General features: G+C 34.6%; 2 protein-coding genes across 2 annotated transcripts in view; one reads left to right on the top strand and one right to left on the bottom strand.

Moving 5' to 3' along the window:
• LOC140060999 (glia maturation factor gamma-like) overlaps positions 1 to 15,118 on the bottom strand; it is a 133,808-nt gene that overhangs the window by 90,082 nt on the left and 28,608 nt on the right. The window lies entirely within an intron of this gene.
• LOC140060995 (integrator complex subunit 7-like) lies at positions 3,485 to 14,647 on the top strand. Its single transcript, XM_072107378.1, has 21 exons — positions 3,485 to 3,603; positions 3,921 to 4,050; positions 4,145 to 4,291; positions 4,806 to 4,943; positions 5,078 to 5,124; positions 5,585 to 5,784; positions 6,341 to 6,578; positions 7,447 to 7,658; positions 7,986 to 8,082; positions 8,286 to 8,431; positions 8,863 to 9,000; positions 9,248 to 9,295; positions 9,595 to 9,750; positions 10,277 to 10,471; positions 10,717 to 10,820; positions 11,619 to 11,687; positions 12,006 to 12,159; positions 12,523 to 12,621; positions 12,797 to 12,905; positions 13,270 to 13,355; positions 13,586 to 14,647. The coding sequence occupies exons 1-21, from the start codon at positions 3,507 to 3,509 to the stop codon at positions 13,874 to 13,876; spliced, it is 2,901 nt and encodes a 966-aa protein (XP_071963479.1). The 5' UTR covers positions 3,485 to 3,506; the 3' UTR covers positions 13,877 to 14,647.

The raw sequence follows: 15,118 nt of genomic DNA, 5'->3' as shown, positions 1-15,118 counted from the left end.
TTAAACATAGGGACTACGATCCCAACCGCTTTTAGGCCTAGCTAGGCCTAGAGCCATTCACGCATTTCATTCAAGCTAAAAACTAGCGTGGGACATCAAGTCACTCATTCATCATACAAGGCAGACTAGACTGGATAAGTTTAATGCTGAAAACCCCCTAACTCCTAAAAAAATCAGTAAACAAACAAGGGGAGCTGTGTCCCTTTTATTAGCAAGTTAAGGATTATTTTCAACCGACTGGACCAAAGAATATAATCTTTGACTGGACTGGATAGACTAATCACAATCATTTTTTCTTCATCATTACGAGGCCTGCTTTATTTTCGTAACACAAGAGCCTTGGGAAAATGTTTTTTACTACAAACAAAATAAAAACAATAGAAACAGAAATTTGGCTTTACTATATTTTTCTTAAATAAATGCTGAGGTATGTTTTATTTACGGCAAATTTTGTCATAATTGTAGGGCTGAGATCTAGGCCTATATACAGTGGAAATAATGATGAAAACACGTGGGTAAGAGCACATGAATATGCAACTAGAAACAACCTGGATGACGTACTTCCGTTGTAACGATAATCGTACGCTATGGGTCTGAACACCTCGTTTTTTTCTCTGCGGTTTGTAACGTGACCTTGATAGTAACGTTGTACGCTAAAACGGTCTAACGCCATGGGTCTGAACAGGGCCTTAATAGCGAACCAAGCACTTAACGGAGCAAATATACATTTTCTAAAGTGACGATTACTATGTCGTCATCAAATTCAATAACACTATTTTGCTAATGCGAACGCGGCCTTCTTGTCATCAGACATGTACGTCAACAGTCGTTCTTAACGAGGAGTATTAAATTAGACAGGTTGGTTTTGTGGTGTTGTGACCCCACACACGATGATGATGACGTAACCAAAAAAATGATCAAAACATTCTCGTTTACTACTAAACACCAAACAATCAGTTTTTCTTCTTATTTTCTACTACGGTATTTTGTTTATTAATGACGTGGGTCCGAGGAATGTTCGGTGGTGTTTGTAAAGAAAATTGTCGTCGTGTTGCCATACAGAAAATCTAATTAAATTTTACGACATTCACAGGAAAAATACTCTTATTTTAAAGATACAGTATATTATATCGAACCATGAAACATAGAAAAATAAAGAGGAATAAAAAATCAGACTTTGAATCGGCCATTTTGTAGTTTTACTTTGAGGACTTTGTTGATATGTGCGCTTTATATATCTTATTATCTTATTAATTTTCCGAAAAACCAGAACAAAAGAAATTATTTCTCCTTCTTTACATTTAAAAAACATTCCGTTATCTTTCAGAAATGGTATTCTGGTTGACTATTCATAAATTAAGATTTTGTCGGGTAAATATATTTATACATAATAGAAAAATAACGCTTAAAAAAGAAAGACGTTTCAACTCCATCATGGAGTCATTATCAAGCCCAATAGAGAACCAAGCATTAACGGAGCAAATAATAATATACATTTTTTGAAGTCCAATGATAAATATATTTATATTTTTTATTTTCCATCTAATGTGAAGTGAATAGTCATTATGACTCTAAAATGACCTGTTCAACCAAAATAATTTTTCAAGGGGCAATATCTTTAAGTACATGCCTAGTACTTGGAAAACCTACACATCGTATTGGCACTGGTGGTTAGATAAAATAAACAATTTGTAAGTTCAATGTTTTTAAAAGTATGTTAATTATATACGGTAACGGTTAGGGTAAGGGTAGATTTGTTTTGGAGTAAAATATTTTACTCTACGCGAGTAAACCACGATCATAACATCCGGTTCATCTAAAATTCCAAATCGGATTGTTACCCTCAATGGGGAGCAAGGAACTACACTTTACCACCGTCAATCAATCATGATTTATGACACTGGGAAGAACACAGCTTTTCACTGCGTTTGAAAAGTAGTAGGCCTATTAGGCCCTAAAGTCAGGTCCATAAAAGCTTCATTTCCACTAGGACGCAACGCAAGGACGTAGCCTAAGCGCAAAAACGCAAGAAAAGCTTGGTTCCTACTATAGGACGCAACGTAAAGACGTAAGCCGCAACACAATCGACAGTTTAATCCATCGCTCTTTGATTTGTCAATTCGCCTGAGTTGCGTCTTACGTCTATGTGTTGCGTCCTAGTGGGAACAAAGCTTTTGTTGACCAAGGACAGTTCGAATAATCCAACGTTTGTTATTGGTCAATTACTTGCGTTGCGCTTACGGCCTTGCGTTGCGTCCTCCTATAGGAACCACATGCTGGGAAATCATTTTTAATAATCAACCAATGTTCACTAAAAGTTGCAGTTATAATATAATATCGAATTATACATATATTATAATGTGTATAATTCTTTGAAGAGCAGGGCATCGCGTGTATAAAAAGGATACGGATAATCAGGGGACACGTTATTTCTGACGTAACAATCCACAGTACTAAGTATGGCATACGACGTGTATAGACACACGTGAAACGCGCCAGACCCTAGAACAACATACATTTAAGGTCCCGGATTATTTAATAGATACCCGGTATGTTGTCAGTAATATTTTTTTTATGAATTATTTCATATGCAGTGCGCAAATCGCGTAACAACTCACCAATACTTGTTGTTGTTACCTTTATGACTCCAATAATATATTTTTATCTCTTCGTGTTCACCGATCCCGAAAATATACTAGGCCTACCATTAATTATTAAGTGGACATGGATAATCTATTTTAGACAGATGGGCATGGCATAATAGAGATTGTAACAATGGTGTTTATTTCCGTTGTTAAAAAGCCTGGGAAAGTAAATGTTATAAAAGATGCATGTACTTCTGTATTGTTTATTTTTGTTTTGTTTATTGTTAGTTTATCTATTGATAGAATATTGAAAATGTCTAAAAATATTCGTTTCATATTCAACAATCAAAAGCAAGGCCATTAAATAATAAATGAAACGTAAATCATCGTAATTCTAAAAATGACATTGTGTTCTAAATGAATATTTACTCCTAAACTATCCTACGACACGGACATAGGTATACGTTATAAATACTATTAGACTTAGTGTGAACATTTATTTATATTGCTGTATTAACCGATGAACAATGATATTATATAGCCGAAGGCTTATCTCTTTGCCGATGAATGATATATCGATATAATTGCACGGTATTTAATTTATGTTAAACAATGAAATTAGGCCTATATGCCCTTTTAGGCTTAGAAATTGTCCATTAACGATCCACAGGAAAATAACTTTGTTTCATGACAATTTTTATTATTTGAGCATGGAGTAGCCTATATTTTGTATTATTGAAAATAATCATTCTTATGATGGACACAAATTTATTGATTTGCCGTTATGTATTTTTTTTTTATAAATCGCGCCTGAGAATACAAAATATCTGTATATTGCCCTCTATAGTTTTCTGATAATAAAAAAAAGTTTTTATAAATAGCGGGCAGCAGACCAAGATTTACTTTTATCAAAATACAAACATGGCGACCGTCGCTGCACGGCTTACAAGTTTTGGAGAGGCAAATTATGGGGAACCTGAACAAGATGCTAACTCAGCTCTCATGGAATTGGATAAAGGTATCATTTATCAGCTTGTTTCTTAGAAAATATCAATTATAAAATTCATTTATGCATTAATTAAAATAGGCTAGGCCTAGCACATCTGCATTCGAGGTGCACGCAAACGGCGCTCAGTTGATATTTCCCGCCGACGTTGCAAATGTGTGTGAAGGTATAGGTAGGCCTAGGTCCAGCAGTGAAACATCATCAATTGGTGCCAAAAAAATAAATAACTAAACAGAATAATTAATATATATTATATAAAACAATAATGCATTTTATAGACTAGGCTTATTTAATATTTTATTATTATATTCTGTACGTTTGTTTTTTAGGTCTGCGTTCAACCAAAGTAGGAGAACAGTGTGAAGCTATTGTGCGCTTTCCACGGATGTTTGAGAAATACCCATTTCCAATTCTTATTAACTCTGCATTCCTCAAATTAGCTGATGTTTTTAGAGATGGGTATGATCAATTTATTTATTAATAATAAACAATTAATAATTAATTATTTGCACAATGCTGTGTACAATAATAACGTTTATTTTCTAATTTACAGAAATAATTTTCTACGCTTGTGTGTACTGAAAGTGACGCAACAAAGTGAAAAACAGCTTGACAAGATTCTGAACACTGACGAATTCCTGCGAAGGATCTTCTTCGTAATTCATAGCAATGATCCAGTTGCAAGAGCTATAACGCTCAGGTAAAGATGTATTTAAATCTAAATGAGGCCCTTAATAACATGCTTTAGAAACAGTTACATATCATTATTATTATTTCACTTTTATTTCAAATATCAAAAATCAACCATAATTACAACTCGTGGCTAAGAGCCAAATTGCGTGTAAAAATACTTGTCATAATAAAAATATCAATAGGAAAATCGACTGATAAATTCTTGTTTAGTACTGCACTTGTCAATTGTATGAGATAAGGAGAGGTGCATCATTTACAAATAATTATTGACGCATGTGTGCGTCAAAAACCTAAATGATACATCGCATCAATAAACAATGGTGTGTCAATGTCTGTCACTTTACCACCAAAATGGGTGCGTCATGGTCACCTAAAGGTAAGTCACTTTTTTGAAGCAGAGGTTCATCATGGTATTCATAAGGTATAGCGCACATCGGACAAATGACGCACCTCTCCCGGGGGTCTATATTGGGTCATACAATTGACAAGTATAACTTTGATATTCATTGTTTCTGTTGCAGGGTTCTAGGTGGTATTGCCCCTATTATTGCTGAGCGTAAGAATGTCCATCACAGCATCAGAAGCGGCCTAGACTCTCACGATAAAGTCGAGCTTGAAGCTGCTATATTTGCTGCAAATAGATTTGCTGAACAGTCAAAGTAAACATTAAAAATTCATTTATTTTTTAATAAATAAAAATATCAACAACATTTTTAATATGTATAATTAAACTGTTATTTAGATATGTATTATATATTAACAATTATTAAATTTTATTGTATTATTTTTTTAGAGTTTTTGCGGTTGGCATTTGTAACAAGTTGTCTGAGATGATAGAAGGTATGTATACTCCGGGTTCGAATCTCGGTTGGGTTTCTCATTTTTCACCATTTATAAATTAATTTTCAGTTTATCAATTGAGCGGTTTAGATTTTCTTTGCCTGTAAATTATTATTAATTCACATGGACATAGATTCTTGGAACAGGTCTGAATTGAGAACAATCATTTTAATGCAGTATAATGCACTATAATTCGAAAAGGCTATTAAAAAATAGTAGAAGATCGTCTCCAGGTTTGATGATCTAGTAGGTGCTGCACTGATGGCATCCATGTGTCTAGGGGAAGATCCAAGGGGGGGCCCAACCCTTCCTAAATTTCGCAAATTGTAATGCAAAAGATAGGACATCAAATTTACTGGTGTCCGTGGAGAGCTTTATCTGAATTTTCTCAGTTTGCAGTTAAGCTTGATGAAGGTAATAAATAATAAAATAAATTTGTTTATGTATATTTCTTATCGAGGTCTTGCTACGCCAGTTGAAATGAAGTTAAAGCTAATTGAAATATTTGAACACATGCACCATGATGGTGCTTCAGCTTTCAAAGTGCGCCACCTATGTGTCAGCAAGTTGCAGTCGTATCCAGCCCGCGATTTTGTACTTGTTACATTGCACACGATGTCAAAACTGGCTAGCATGTCATTGGTAGATATTCCAGAACAGGTAAGTAGTACATTGGTGGTTATGATAGTTGCCTATCAAAAGTCCTGGGTTAAATCTGGTTCCAACCCAATTTTTTTCTTACGATAAAACTGATACTTTAAATTAATTATTAGCTGTTGTCACCTTGCGTCAGATGCGTCAGAGAGAGAAAATGACATATAAGGATACGTCATATATATTGTTAAATACATCCAAACATAGAGTGGGCTATTGCATTTTTTTTAGAGAATTTGTGAGATGACTCAAAATACCAGGAAACTTCTGCATCCCAAGACTTTGCAGGTTGTGTTGCTAATCAAGAACACTGTTTTGGCATCAAGAGTTTGTTAAAGCTCTATCTATACTATCAAACTAGTTTGACAAAAAAAAAGTGTCATGTGCCCAAATATTGTGGTGATATGCCCAAATATTGTAGTGATATGACCAAATATTGTAGTGATATGACATCATCATGTCTATATATGGGCACATCACATTTTTTTGTCACATAAAGTTTGATAGTGTAGACAGAGCTTAAAACTTATTTAGCTCACTTGTGTGCTTATTTTATCAACAGATTTGCCTTCTTCTCAAGTACTTGCATAATGACCCACGACATACAGTGAAAACAATCGCTCTTCAGGACCTACACATGCTGGCTAACAAAGCACCACATATGTGGACGACGGAGAACGTGGACAGCCTGTGCGAATTTTGTTCGACGACTACCTACAACGGGTTAATCATTGGCGCCCTTACAGTGCTTAGTGCTCTGTCCAAGACAGTCGCATTGAACATTTTAGATCTTGCTCACAGTAAGTGAAGCATATTTTATTTATTTTTTGTTACTTGCCCAACATATTCCTTGTTACTTGCCCATCTTATTGTTACTTGCCCTTACGCATAGCAAAACAAATTAGTAGATATAGGTAGATTTAGCTCTATTCCTACTAAGAATTTTCCTAGCTGTATAAACTAGATAGCTTATTAATAGTTACTGGCTATTATCAGTTATCAGTCTATTAATATGTTATTGGTACTAGTATAGCTATATAAGTAGACAGTATATTAGCAAACAGTATGTAGATATACAAACTGTGATATTCATAGATTTCTAATAGCTATCTGGTAGTCCATATCTATCTATTTGTAGTATATTCTTTGTAGGTGTGATAAATAAATCGTTTATTAATAGTTAGTGGCTATTATATAACACCTATATAAATTCCTGTCATTTGATTGGACGAATGTGGGTCACATGGCGTGCAATAGTACGCACTATTCAACGATCGTTAAATAGTACTTTTTGAAACATTTTTGTTTGTTATTTAGATGTTATATAAAACAAATAGTGAATGTTTTGTATTCGTGTAATGGTACAAATAATGGCACTTGGTGAATGATGAAAGGTTATATCAACTCGGCTTTGCCTCGTTGATATAACCTTTCATCATTCACCTCGTGCCATTATTTGTACCATTGCACTCATAAACATTCATTATTTGTATATTATTAGTTTGATAGTAGTTTCCTAATAGGTTATTAGAAGCCCTTGTATATAGCTATTATAAGTATACAATAGATAGATGTATACTAATAGGAGAAAAATCTACATTCTTCATAACTTTTTTCCTACCTTTTTGTTACTGTGTTTAACTTTTAAACTGTTAATTTGATTGTCAGATTCAAGAGTTGTAAAGTTATGTGGAGACTTCTGCTACGTTCCCAATGTCACCATAGCGTCACATTCCATCCAAATCATGACAAATATCGCCACAAAAGGTCTGCCTCAATCACAGGCAAAGTCAGTTGTGCAAGAGGTTTCCATGGCTACCGAATCTCTCATTATGATATGCGCATTGCAGGATGGAAAGGATGCTATCAATGCTATTAAAGTAAGTGTATATGATTCCAAAGAAATAAAGCCAGTAGTAGATACAAGGATTTTGAAATGGGAGCGAGAGAGTGGAGGATCCAGGACCTAAAAAAGAGTAAAAATAAAGTGTTGAATTTAAAGTTTTGCATTATAATTCCTTTTGTATATACTGTGAAAAACATACTTAGTTTAATTCCAAGTTTAAGTGGTACTTTTGTTTTAGATAAGTATTTATGAAATTTTTACATTATTTTTAATTCCAGTCAGGAGCCAATTTATTATCAATTGAACATTCATTCATATTGATGTTTTGTCCACTATGTTATGTCCTTTTTTTTCTCTCCAGATTGCATTGACCTGTGTTCGAAGCCTATGCCAGGCGCATTCATCTTTATCTCCCGAATTTGTCGAAAATCTATGCAGCTTAGTGGGCAGTTCAACTGGTAAGTGTGATTTCAAATCTCCAAAATCTCCAAATCCAAATATCCTCAATTTAACCAAACAGTTTTATTGGATACAATGTCAAAACAATGAAACGTTGAAAATACAAGAATTGTAGTTTTTAACATTTTCTTCGGTTGATATAGGTTGCCAAATTCTACAAAATATTATTAAATTTTACTATTTTTTGTTTTGGTTTTTGCAGGTAAAGTTGCTGTTCTTCTTTGTCAGTGCTTAGTGACATTAGCTCAGTTTGATCCATCTTTAGTGTGTGCTTATAGAAATAGTTTGCAGGAGTTACTCAACATAACAGCTCAGTCTAGTATGGATGAAACGCAGCAAAAGCTATTTGTAAGTTCTGTATGAGGATGATATTTGTACTATACTATAATGTAAGTGTTGTGCTCTAAAGGCCTTCACACTGATAAATGGTTTAAAGTGATGGATTACACACTTAAGCTCTGTCTACACTATCAAACTTTATGTGACAAAAAAAAATTGTTATGTGCCTATATATGGACACAATGATGTCACATTACTACCATACTGTATTTGGGCATATCACTACCATATTTAGGCACATCAAACTAGTTTGATAGTGTAGACAGAGCTTTAGACATTTCTGTCAATATTACACAATTGATATTATAAAAAGTACAACTCAAAAAAAGGAAATTATACTTATTATAAAAAATACTTATAAAAAGTGAAGACACATAAAATCAAAAAATATATAAACGCATCATTTAAAAACAGTCAAATGTTATTATTATTTTTTTTAGATATCAGTTGCGGCTCTTCTTCTGTTAAGTCAGAACAGCTCAGACAAACCTAAGAAACTGTCTGAATTCTTTTTGGACAAGTTAGGCCAGTCACAGGACTGGACTGTGTTTAGAGTGGCACGACAGGCAGCTAGGCTTGTAAGTAGCCATTTAAAAGACAATCTAGGCTTAACTATGGCACGACAAACAGCAACGATAAGCATAAGACAATCTAGGCTTAACTATGGCACGACAAGCAGCAACGATAAGCATAAGACAATCTAGGCTTAACTATGGCACGACAAGCAGCAACGATAAGCATTTTTAGGTGTATACTCCTATCCAAAGTTAAATTAAATTTAATGTTTTTTTAAATAATATCTTTTGTTTTGCTTTCATTTTACAGGGTTGTCATTGTGTTGCTGCAGACCTCTTTGGAAATCTAACTACAAAAGTTAGTAATTATCATTGTAATATGTTTTTTTTTAAATTACAGTTAACTCTTCCTTGGCTTTCAAGAAATATTGGTATTCTGAATATGTTTTAATTGATGAAAAACAACAAAATTGGGACCTTTTAAACCTCATGAAATGCCTAGAGTTTCCCATGTTCGGTAGATAATTTAGTATTGAGAGAGCCAACTGAAATAAACTCCACTATTAATTATAGAAAATGTTGTTTATGTTTTCATAGATTGGCATAAAGACTCATGATTTATGTTTATACACTTGTACATTTTCTAATTTGGTTTAGGTAGCTTCTGAGCATTATTACTTCTGGTTGTCAAGCCTGAATGAGTTCTGCAAAGCTGAGCAGCTGTTTACGGAACCTTCCCTGAAACTGTTTAACTTGACACAAAGTTTAGCTGAGGCAACTCAACATTATGAAAAGGGGATAGTTGCGTTGAAGGTAAGTAGATTTTATTACCTATGCATGGTTCCCACTAGAGACGCAAAGTAACATAATGTAATACAAATATTCGATCTTAAATGATTAATTAATCGAACTTTTGTCATTGGTCAACTCGATTGTGTTGTGTCCTAGTGGGAACCACGCTTTTAAGTTCAGTTGACATGTCAATATTTTCAATATTTGTACAGTCTTATAGGCAAAGTCCATAATACAGCACTGTATGTGTATCACATGTGATCCATGTATGGTGGGAGATTATGTTAAGGAGTAGGTTATACTCCGTGATACAGTCACATGTGAAATACATACTGTATCACAGAATTCACCTATGATGCTGGGCAAATTTAGATAGGATGCACTTTTTCTTGGTAAAGCCTTTAAAAGAACCAGCCTTAGACGTTAGTGAACACCACTGATCGCTTATTTGATTTCTGGTGGCATAAAAATATCTGTAAATAAAGTATTCTATATAAATAAAACCGTGTGTTAGTTACTATTGCAGTTAATTGTTAATATTTTTTAGGCTGCAACAACCCCAACCCATCAACTACAATTTCAATGTGAGTACACCAGGCTAAGATGCGATATGCTGCATGCATTCAAACTGTTAATCACAGCCTCAGCCAGCATCAGGACATGCCCACCACCTGCCATTGCCCCGGCAGTAGCCATGTCAACTGGCGTAGATCTACAAAAGTGTGGTCGCATGGCGTTACAGGTAAATATAATAATTTTAGTGATTAATTAGATAGAGGTTAGCAGTATTTGTGACAAAAATTTGCCCATATATGGACACGATGATGTCATATCAGTACCATATGTGGGCATATCACTACCATATTTGGGAAAATCACACTTTTTTTGTCAGACTAGTTTGATAATGTGGACAGAGCTTTATAATTCAATCAAGTGATAACATTTGAAGTGTTTTTTTTTTAGTTTTTTGAATTGTTTATTTGTTAGATGCAAAATTGTCATGGTAAGCTGCGTCAACTTGGTAGTGCTTACTCAGCATTACAACAAGCTTCATTTGATGCAGACCCTAAGACACTGGAGAACCTCACTGTGTATCCTTCTATACTCTATAAAAGTTGGACTTTCATACGCATCCAACAGCGAGCACAAACTCGCCAATTACAGGATGGATAAACTATTTTATAATTTATCGTGCTTATAAACTAAGTCTTGTTTGAGGCTTAAGGAGTGGAGTTGAAAGAGTCGTGAGTTACAACCCTGGCACTAGGTCAGGATTGAACCCTGGCACTAGGTCGGGATTGAACCCTGGCACTAGGTCGGGATTGAACCCTGGCACTAGGTCAGGATTGAACCCTGGACCTAGGTCAGGATTGAACCCTGGACCTTGGGATTGGAAGGCAAGCATGTTAACCACCAAGCTACAACTCCACTACAGACTTTTAGAATACTTAAAACACTTCCGAAACAAGATTCCAAATTCTTTAGTACTGTCAAATGGACAAGGTGCTAAGTCAGTGCAATGTTTAACATACCTAAAGAGCCAATAAAATCGACACGGGTTAGAGACCAACTAGCTCCTAGTTCTGGTGGTGGAACAAGTGTTCTCGAATAAGGACTATAAACCGTAAGTCCAATGTATACAGTCTGCCCTTTAAAGAAGGGAAAAGAAGGGACAAGTAGGGGCTACCCCAGTTAACTAGTTCACAAAATAGCCCCTATATCAGGGGTATTACCACCTATCTAATAGGACACCTTTGCCTGAAGACATCAAATAAAAATGTAAAAACAGTTTAAACTATACTCCAAAAAATCGGACCTTTTCTTCGGAAAAGTGTAAATCATTATATAGTGTTATTTTGAACCAAAGAGTTCTTTAACTTTTTATTCAGACTGCAAGAAATATGCCTTCTGTTAGCATACATCATTGATGTACTTATACTAAGCAATCCGATGTATGGGTTAGTGAAATTTACTTTTATAAATATTCGTAAAGCTTACCAAAAATCTACAATTGTGATCCCCTACTATAATAATACATACTGTAGTTGTCTTCAGCTCTGTCTACACTATCAAATTATTTTGACAAAAAAAGTGTGATGTGCCCAAATATGGTAGTGATATGATTTCATCGTGTCCATATGGCCACATCACCTTTTTTTGTCGCATAAAGTTTGATAGTGTAGACAGCTTAATATAGCGCCTATACAAATGTGTCTAAATAAATGTAATATACAATCATTTTAGAAAAAACTAACATTTATGTCAATTTCTTTTAGTGGAAAATCTACTGGGAATCTACAGGATGTGTTAGACTTGCAGAGCCAGACGTCTGCTAAAAGTTCCAGCAGGGTGATGCAGGCATGTTTAAAGGTTTTACAAAACACGCAAGAAGCCTTGCAAAGGGCTGAAGGGCAGTCTGTATCACACCTGGTAAACAGAACCTTTTATTAATCAAATCACAAACCCAACAATCGGCTATTTGTATCTAAGCTTAGTTTTACACAAAGGCTAGTACTGTGCACTAGCTTAGCCATCTTACGATCAATTCCTAACCAAGTCCTTAATCATAAAGTCGATTTCAATAGGCAAAGTTGGTCGCACAATTCGTAAGCGTCAACTTATATGTATACGTAGAAAGGGATTTGGAAGATGGAACCATGAATATGCATGTACATAAGCTGACGCTTTATTCGCCTTGTGGAAAATCTACTTATAGGTTTATTTCCATATTATTTTGATATTTGTAATGATAATGTTACTCAATTAAAACACTCTTTCCCTGTATATTGACAGCACTCGGACTGCCTGTTCCAAGCTTGCCATACATTACTCCTTGTGCCTATTGGGTATCCACGCTACTTCTTCCAGTCACTGCAGTCAACAGCTATCAAGGTAATTGTTTATAACAAATTCGATCTAAGTCGGCCCCAAGTAAACTCGGCCTCAAGTCAACTCGGCCTCTAATAAAGCATGGACTTGACCGGCACCCTTTATAACTATGCAATCTACAGCCTCTATTTGCGTGTATCCGAATTCGATTCTCTTAACATTTAACTTTGTCTTTCAGTTAGCAGTGTCTCCAACCCCTAGAGGTGTGGGAGAGCCAATCATGGTACACGTCAATACCAGATTAGCGTTAAAGGTTGAAGGTGTAATACAACATGGACAAAAACCAGGTAAGATTATTTTGCACTCCTTGTGTGCTATTCATTTTATCAGACTTCCTTTCTTACGTTGCGTCGCTAGTGGGAACCAATCTTAAAAATTAGCACACATTGGCATATACAGTATTGCTTATGGTCAAACTTTTTAAATTAGCACCCTCTATTTTTGGTTATATATGTTTAAATTAATATAGCACCCTCCATGGTTTGGCCATGCTTTTATAAATTCTCACAATACTTTTATTTATTTATATTTATTTTTTTTGTAAAGTTTTCTCTCTTTAATTTTAAAATAATTTAGTGAATCAAATTGCATACTGTACTTGAATTTTTTTTTTCTAATGAGGTTTTGTTTTAAATATAAATTGTATTTTAGGTTTATTTCGGAAGATAAAGCAAGTAACTCTACATGTGACATCTTCGATTACACAGCGTCATTCCAAATCAAGTGAGCATTCTAAAGTAAGAGATAAAAATATTTAGTAGAAATTGCATGCATGACTGAATTTTATATACTGCCCTCTATTTTTAATTGTTGTTATATTTTGACCCAGGTTTTTTCACCAAAAAAAAAAAAATTTGTTTTTAAATTTATGATATGCTTGGGCAATATCAAAATTTTATTTCACTTTTCGTAGTTTGTTTTTCGGAATAATTATCAGACATTTATTTTTTGTATTCCTTTATTGTAGCAAACTGAGCCATCTTCAAACGATTTGCGCCAGAATGTAGAGCCTCACAATGACTTCTTCAGCACACAGTTCCTCCTTCAATTTGGCATAGCCGGCACACATCAAGTCAACGTGGAAACAACCGTTATAGATGAAGAAGGAACCATATGGAAGACGGGACCAAAACTATCTCTTAACATCAAAGCGTACGATGACACGTTATACCAGCGCCCTCAGACATCACAGCCTCCACCTCCGCCATCATCACAAGCAATGCCAGCTGCTCAGAGGTCACTAAGTACCAATCGATAAAAAAAAATGATTTAAATAACTAAATATTTTTCGTTTGAGCTAAATTAATTTTAATAAATATTTAAGTCGTTAAATATTGTGAAATACATCATGTATTCAGCAATAATAAAATTGAATAAATAAACATTTTGAAAATGTTTCTGAAGAAAACAAAAAGAATATCATTGTAAAGATGTAATAGAATGGAATAGCATTATACAATATGTTATACAGTAGCCATATTGTCGGATCCAGAATTTTAAAATAATCGTGGGAGGAGGAGGGTGGGGCTGTCAGGACCGAAAAATGCTAAATTGAAATCCAGATGTGAACCTACTGTATGTGCTATCTTTTGCATTGTAAATTGCGCCCCTCCCCCCCCCCCACCCCTGGATCCGTCTATAAGTGGAACGCCCCTTTGGAGAATCCCCTATTCACAGGACACATATGGGACACTTTTCCTGTGAAATGGTCCCGTCAATGATACTGAATATGGTATTATTGCTTGTACTTTTTGCAAGTCAAAATATAAAACTGAAACTAGTATGGAAACCAGCAGGGAAATTATGACATTCTTTTATAAATAAATACAAAACATGTAGAAAATATTTCGTTCTTGTTTCTGATTTTTTCCACATTAAACAGAAAAATTAACATTGCAATTGTAAGAGAGATGCACTGTTCAAGAAGCAATGCCATTAATTGAAACATCTTTTTTTTCTTGTTCGTTCATTATACTACTAGTACGTACTAGTAGGCCTACGTAATAGATAGCTTTTAAAGTTGATCCGCTGCCCCTCCCCTGTACTTAACTCACACCCACCCACCTTCACATCACACCCCCACACCTCTCTTTGATTTAATTTATAGCCCTATGGACTATTATACTATAATTTTCAAAATGAAATCTATCAGAGGTGGGCAGGGAGATTGATGTAATAATCCCAATGAAAGCTACTCAAAGTGATCAGAGATTAATTAAATAACATGTTTTATATAATTTGGTTATAGTAGGCATCTGAAAATAATTATTATATATAAATTTATTAATTAACATATTGATTTAATTATGTTTTCATAATTATTGTTCATGGTAGTTTAGTTCATTTTCCCGCAATTCTATTGGTCGATAAATATGTGATCATGTGACTATGTGAAATTGCCTTTCATCTCATCTTTTTTACTCTTCTCGTTTCCCATAGCAACTAATGTTCGGGTTTAGTTCGGAAATTACCGAGTTCATGGTGGGTGAGATGGATTAGG

The sequence above is a fragment of the Antedon mediterranea genome, chromosome 10 (genome assembly GCF_964355755.1).
Source record: "Antedon mediterranea chromosome 10, ecAntMedi1.1, whole genome shotgun sequence".
NCBI lineage: Eukaryota > Metazoa > Echinodermata > Crinoidea > Comatulida > Antedonidae > Antedon > Antedon mediterranea.
Note: the sequence above shows the minus strand (reverse complement) of the source record. Positions and strands in the feature narration are given on the sequence as shown.

Bases quoted from the DNA above. Each gene is read 5' to 3' on its own strand.
- LOC140060995 (XM_072107378.1), top strand. From the start codon at position 3,507: ATGGCGACCGTCGCTGCACGGCTTACAAGTTTTGGAGAGGCAAATTAT. The intron at 4,944-5,077 runs GTAAACATTAAA...TTATTTTTTTAG, and splicing joins AGATTTGCTGAACAGTCAAA to AGTTTTTGCGGTTGGCATTT. The intron at 12,622-12,796 runs GTAATTGTTTAT...TTTGTCTTTCAG, and splicing joins TGCAGTCAACAGCTATCAAG to TTAGCAGTGTCTCCAACCCC.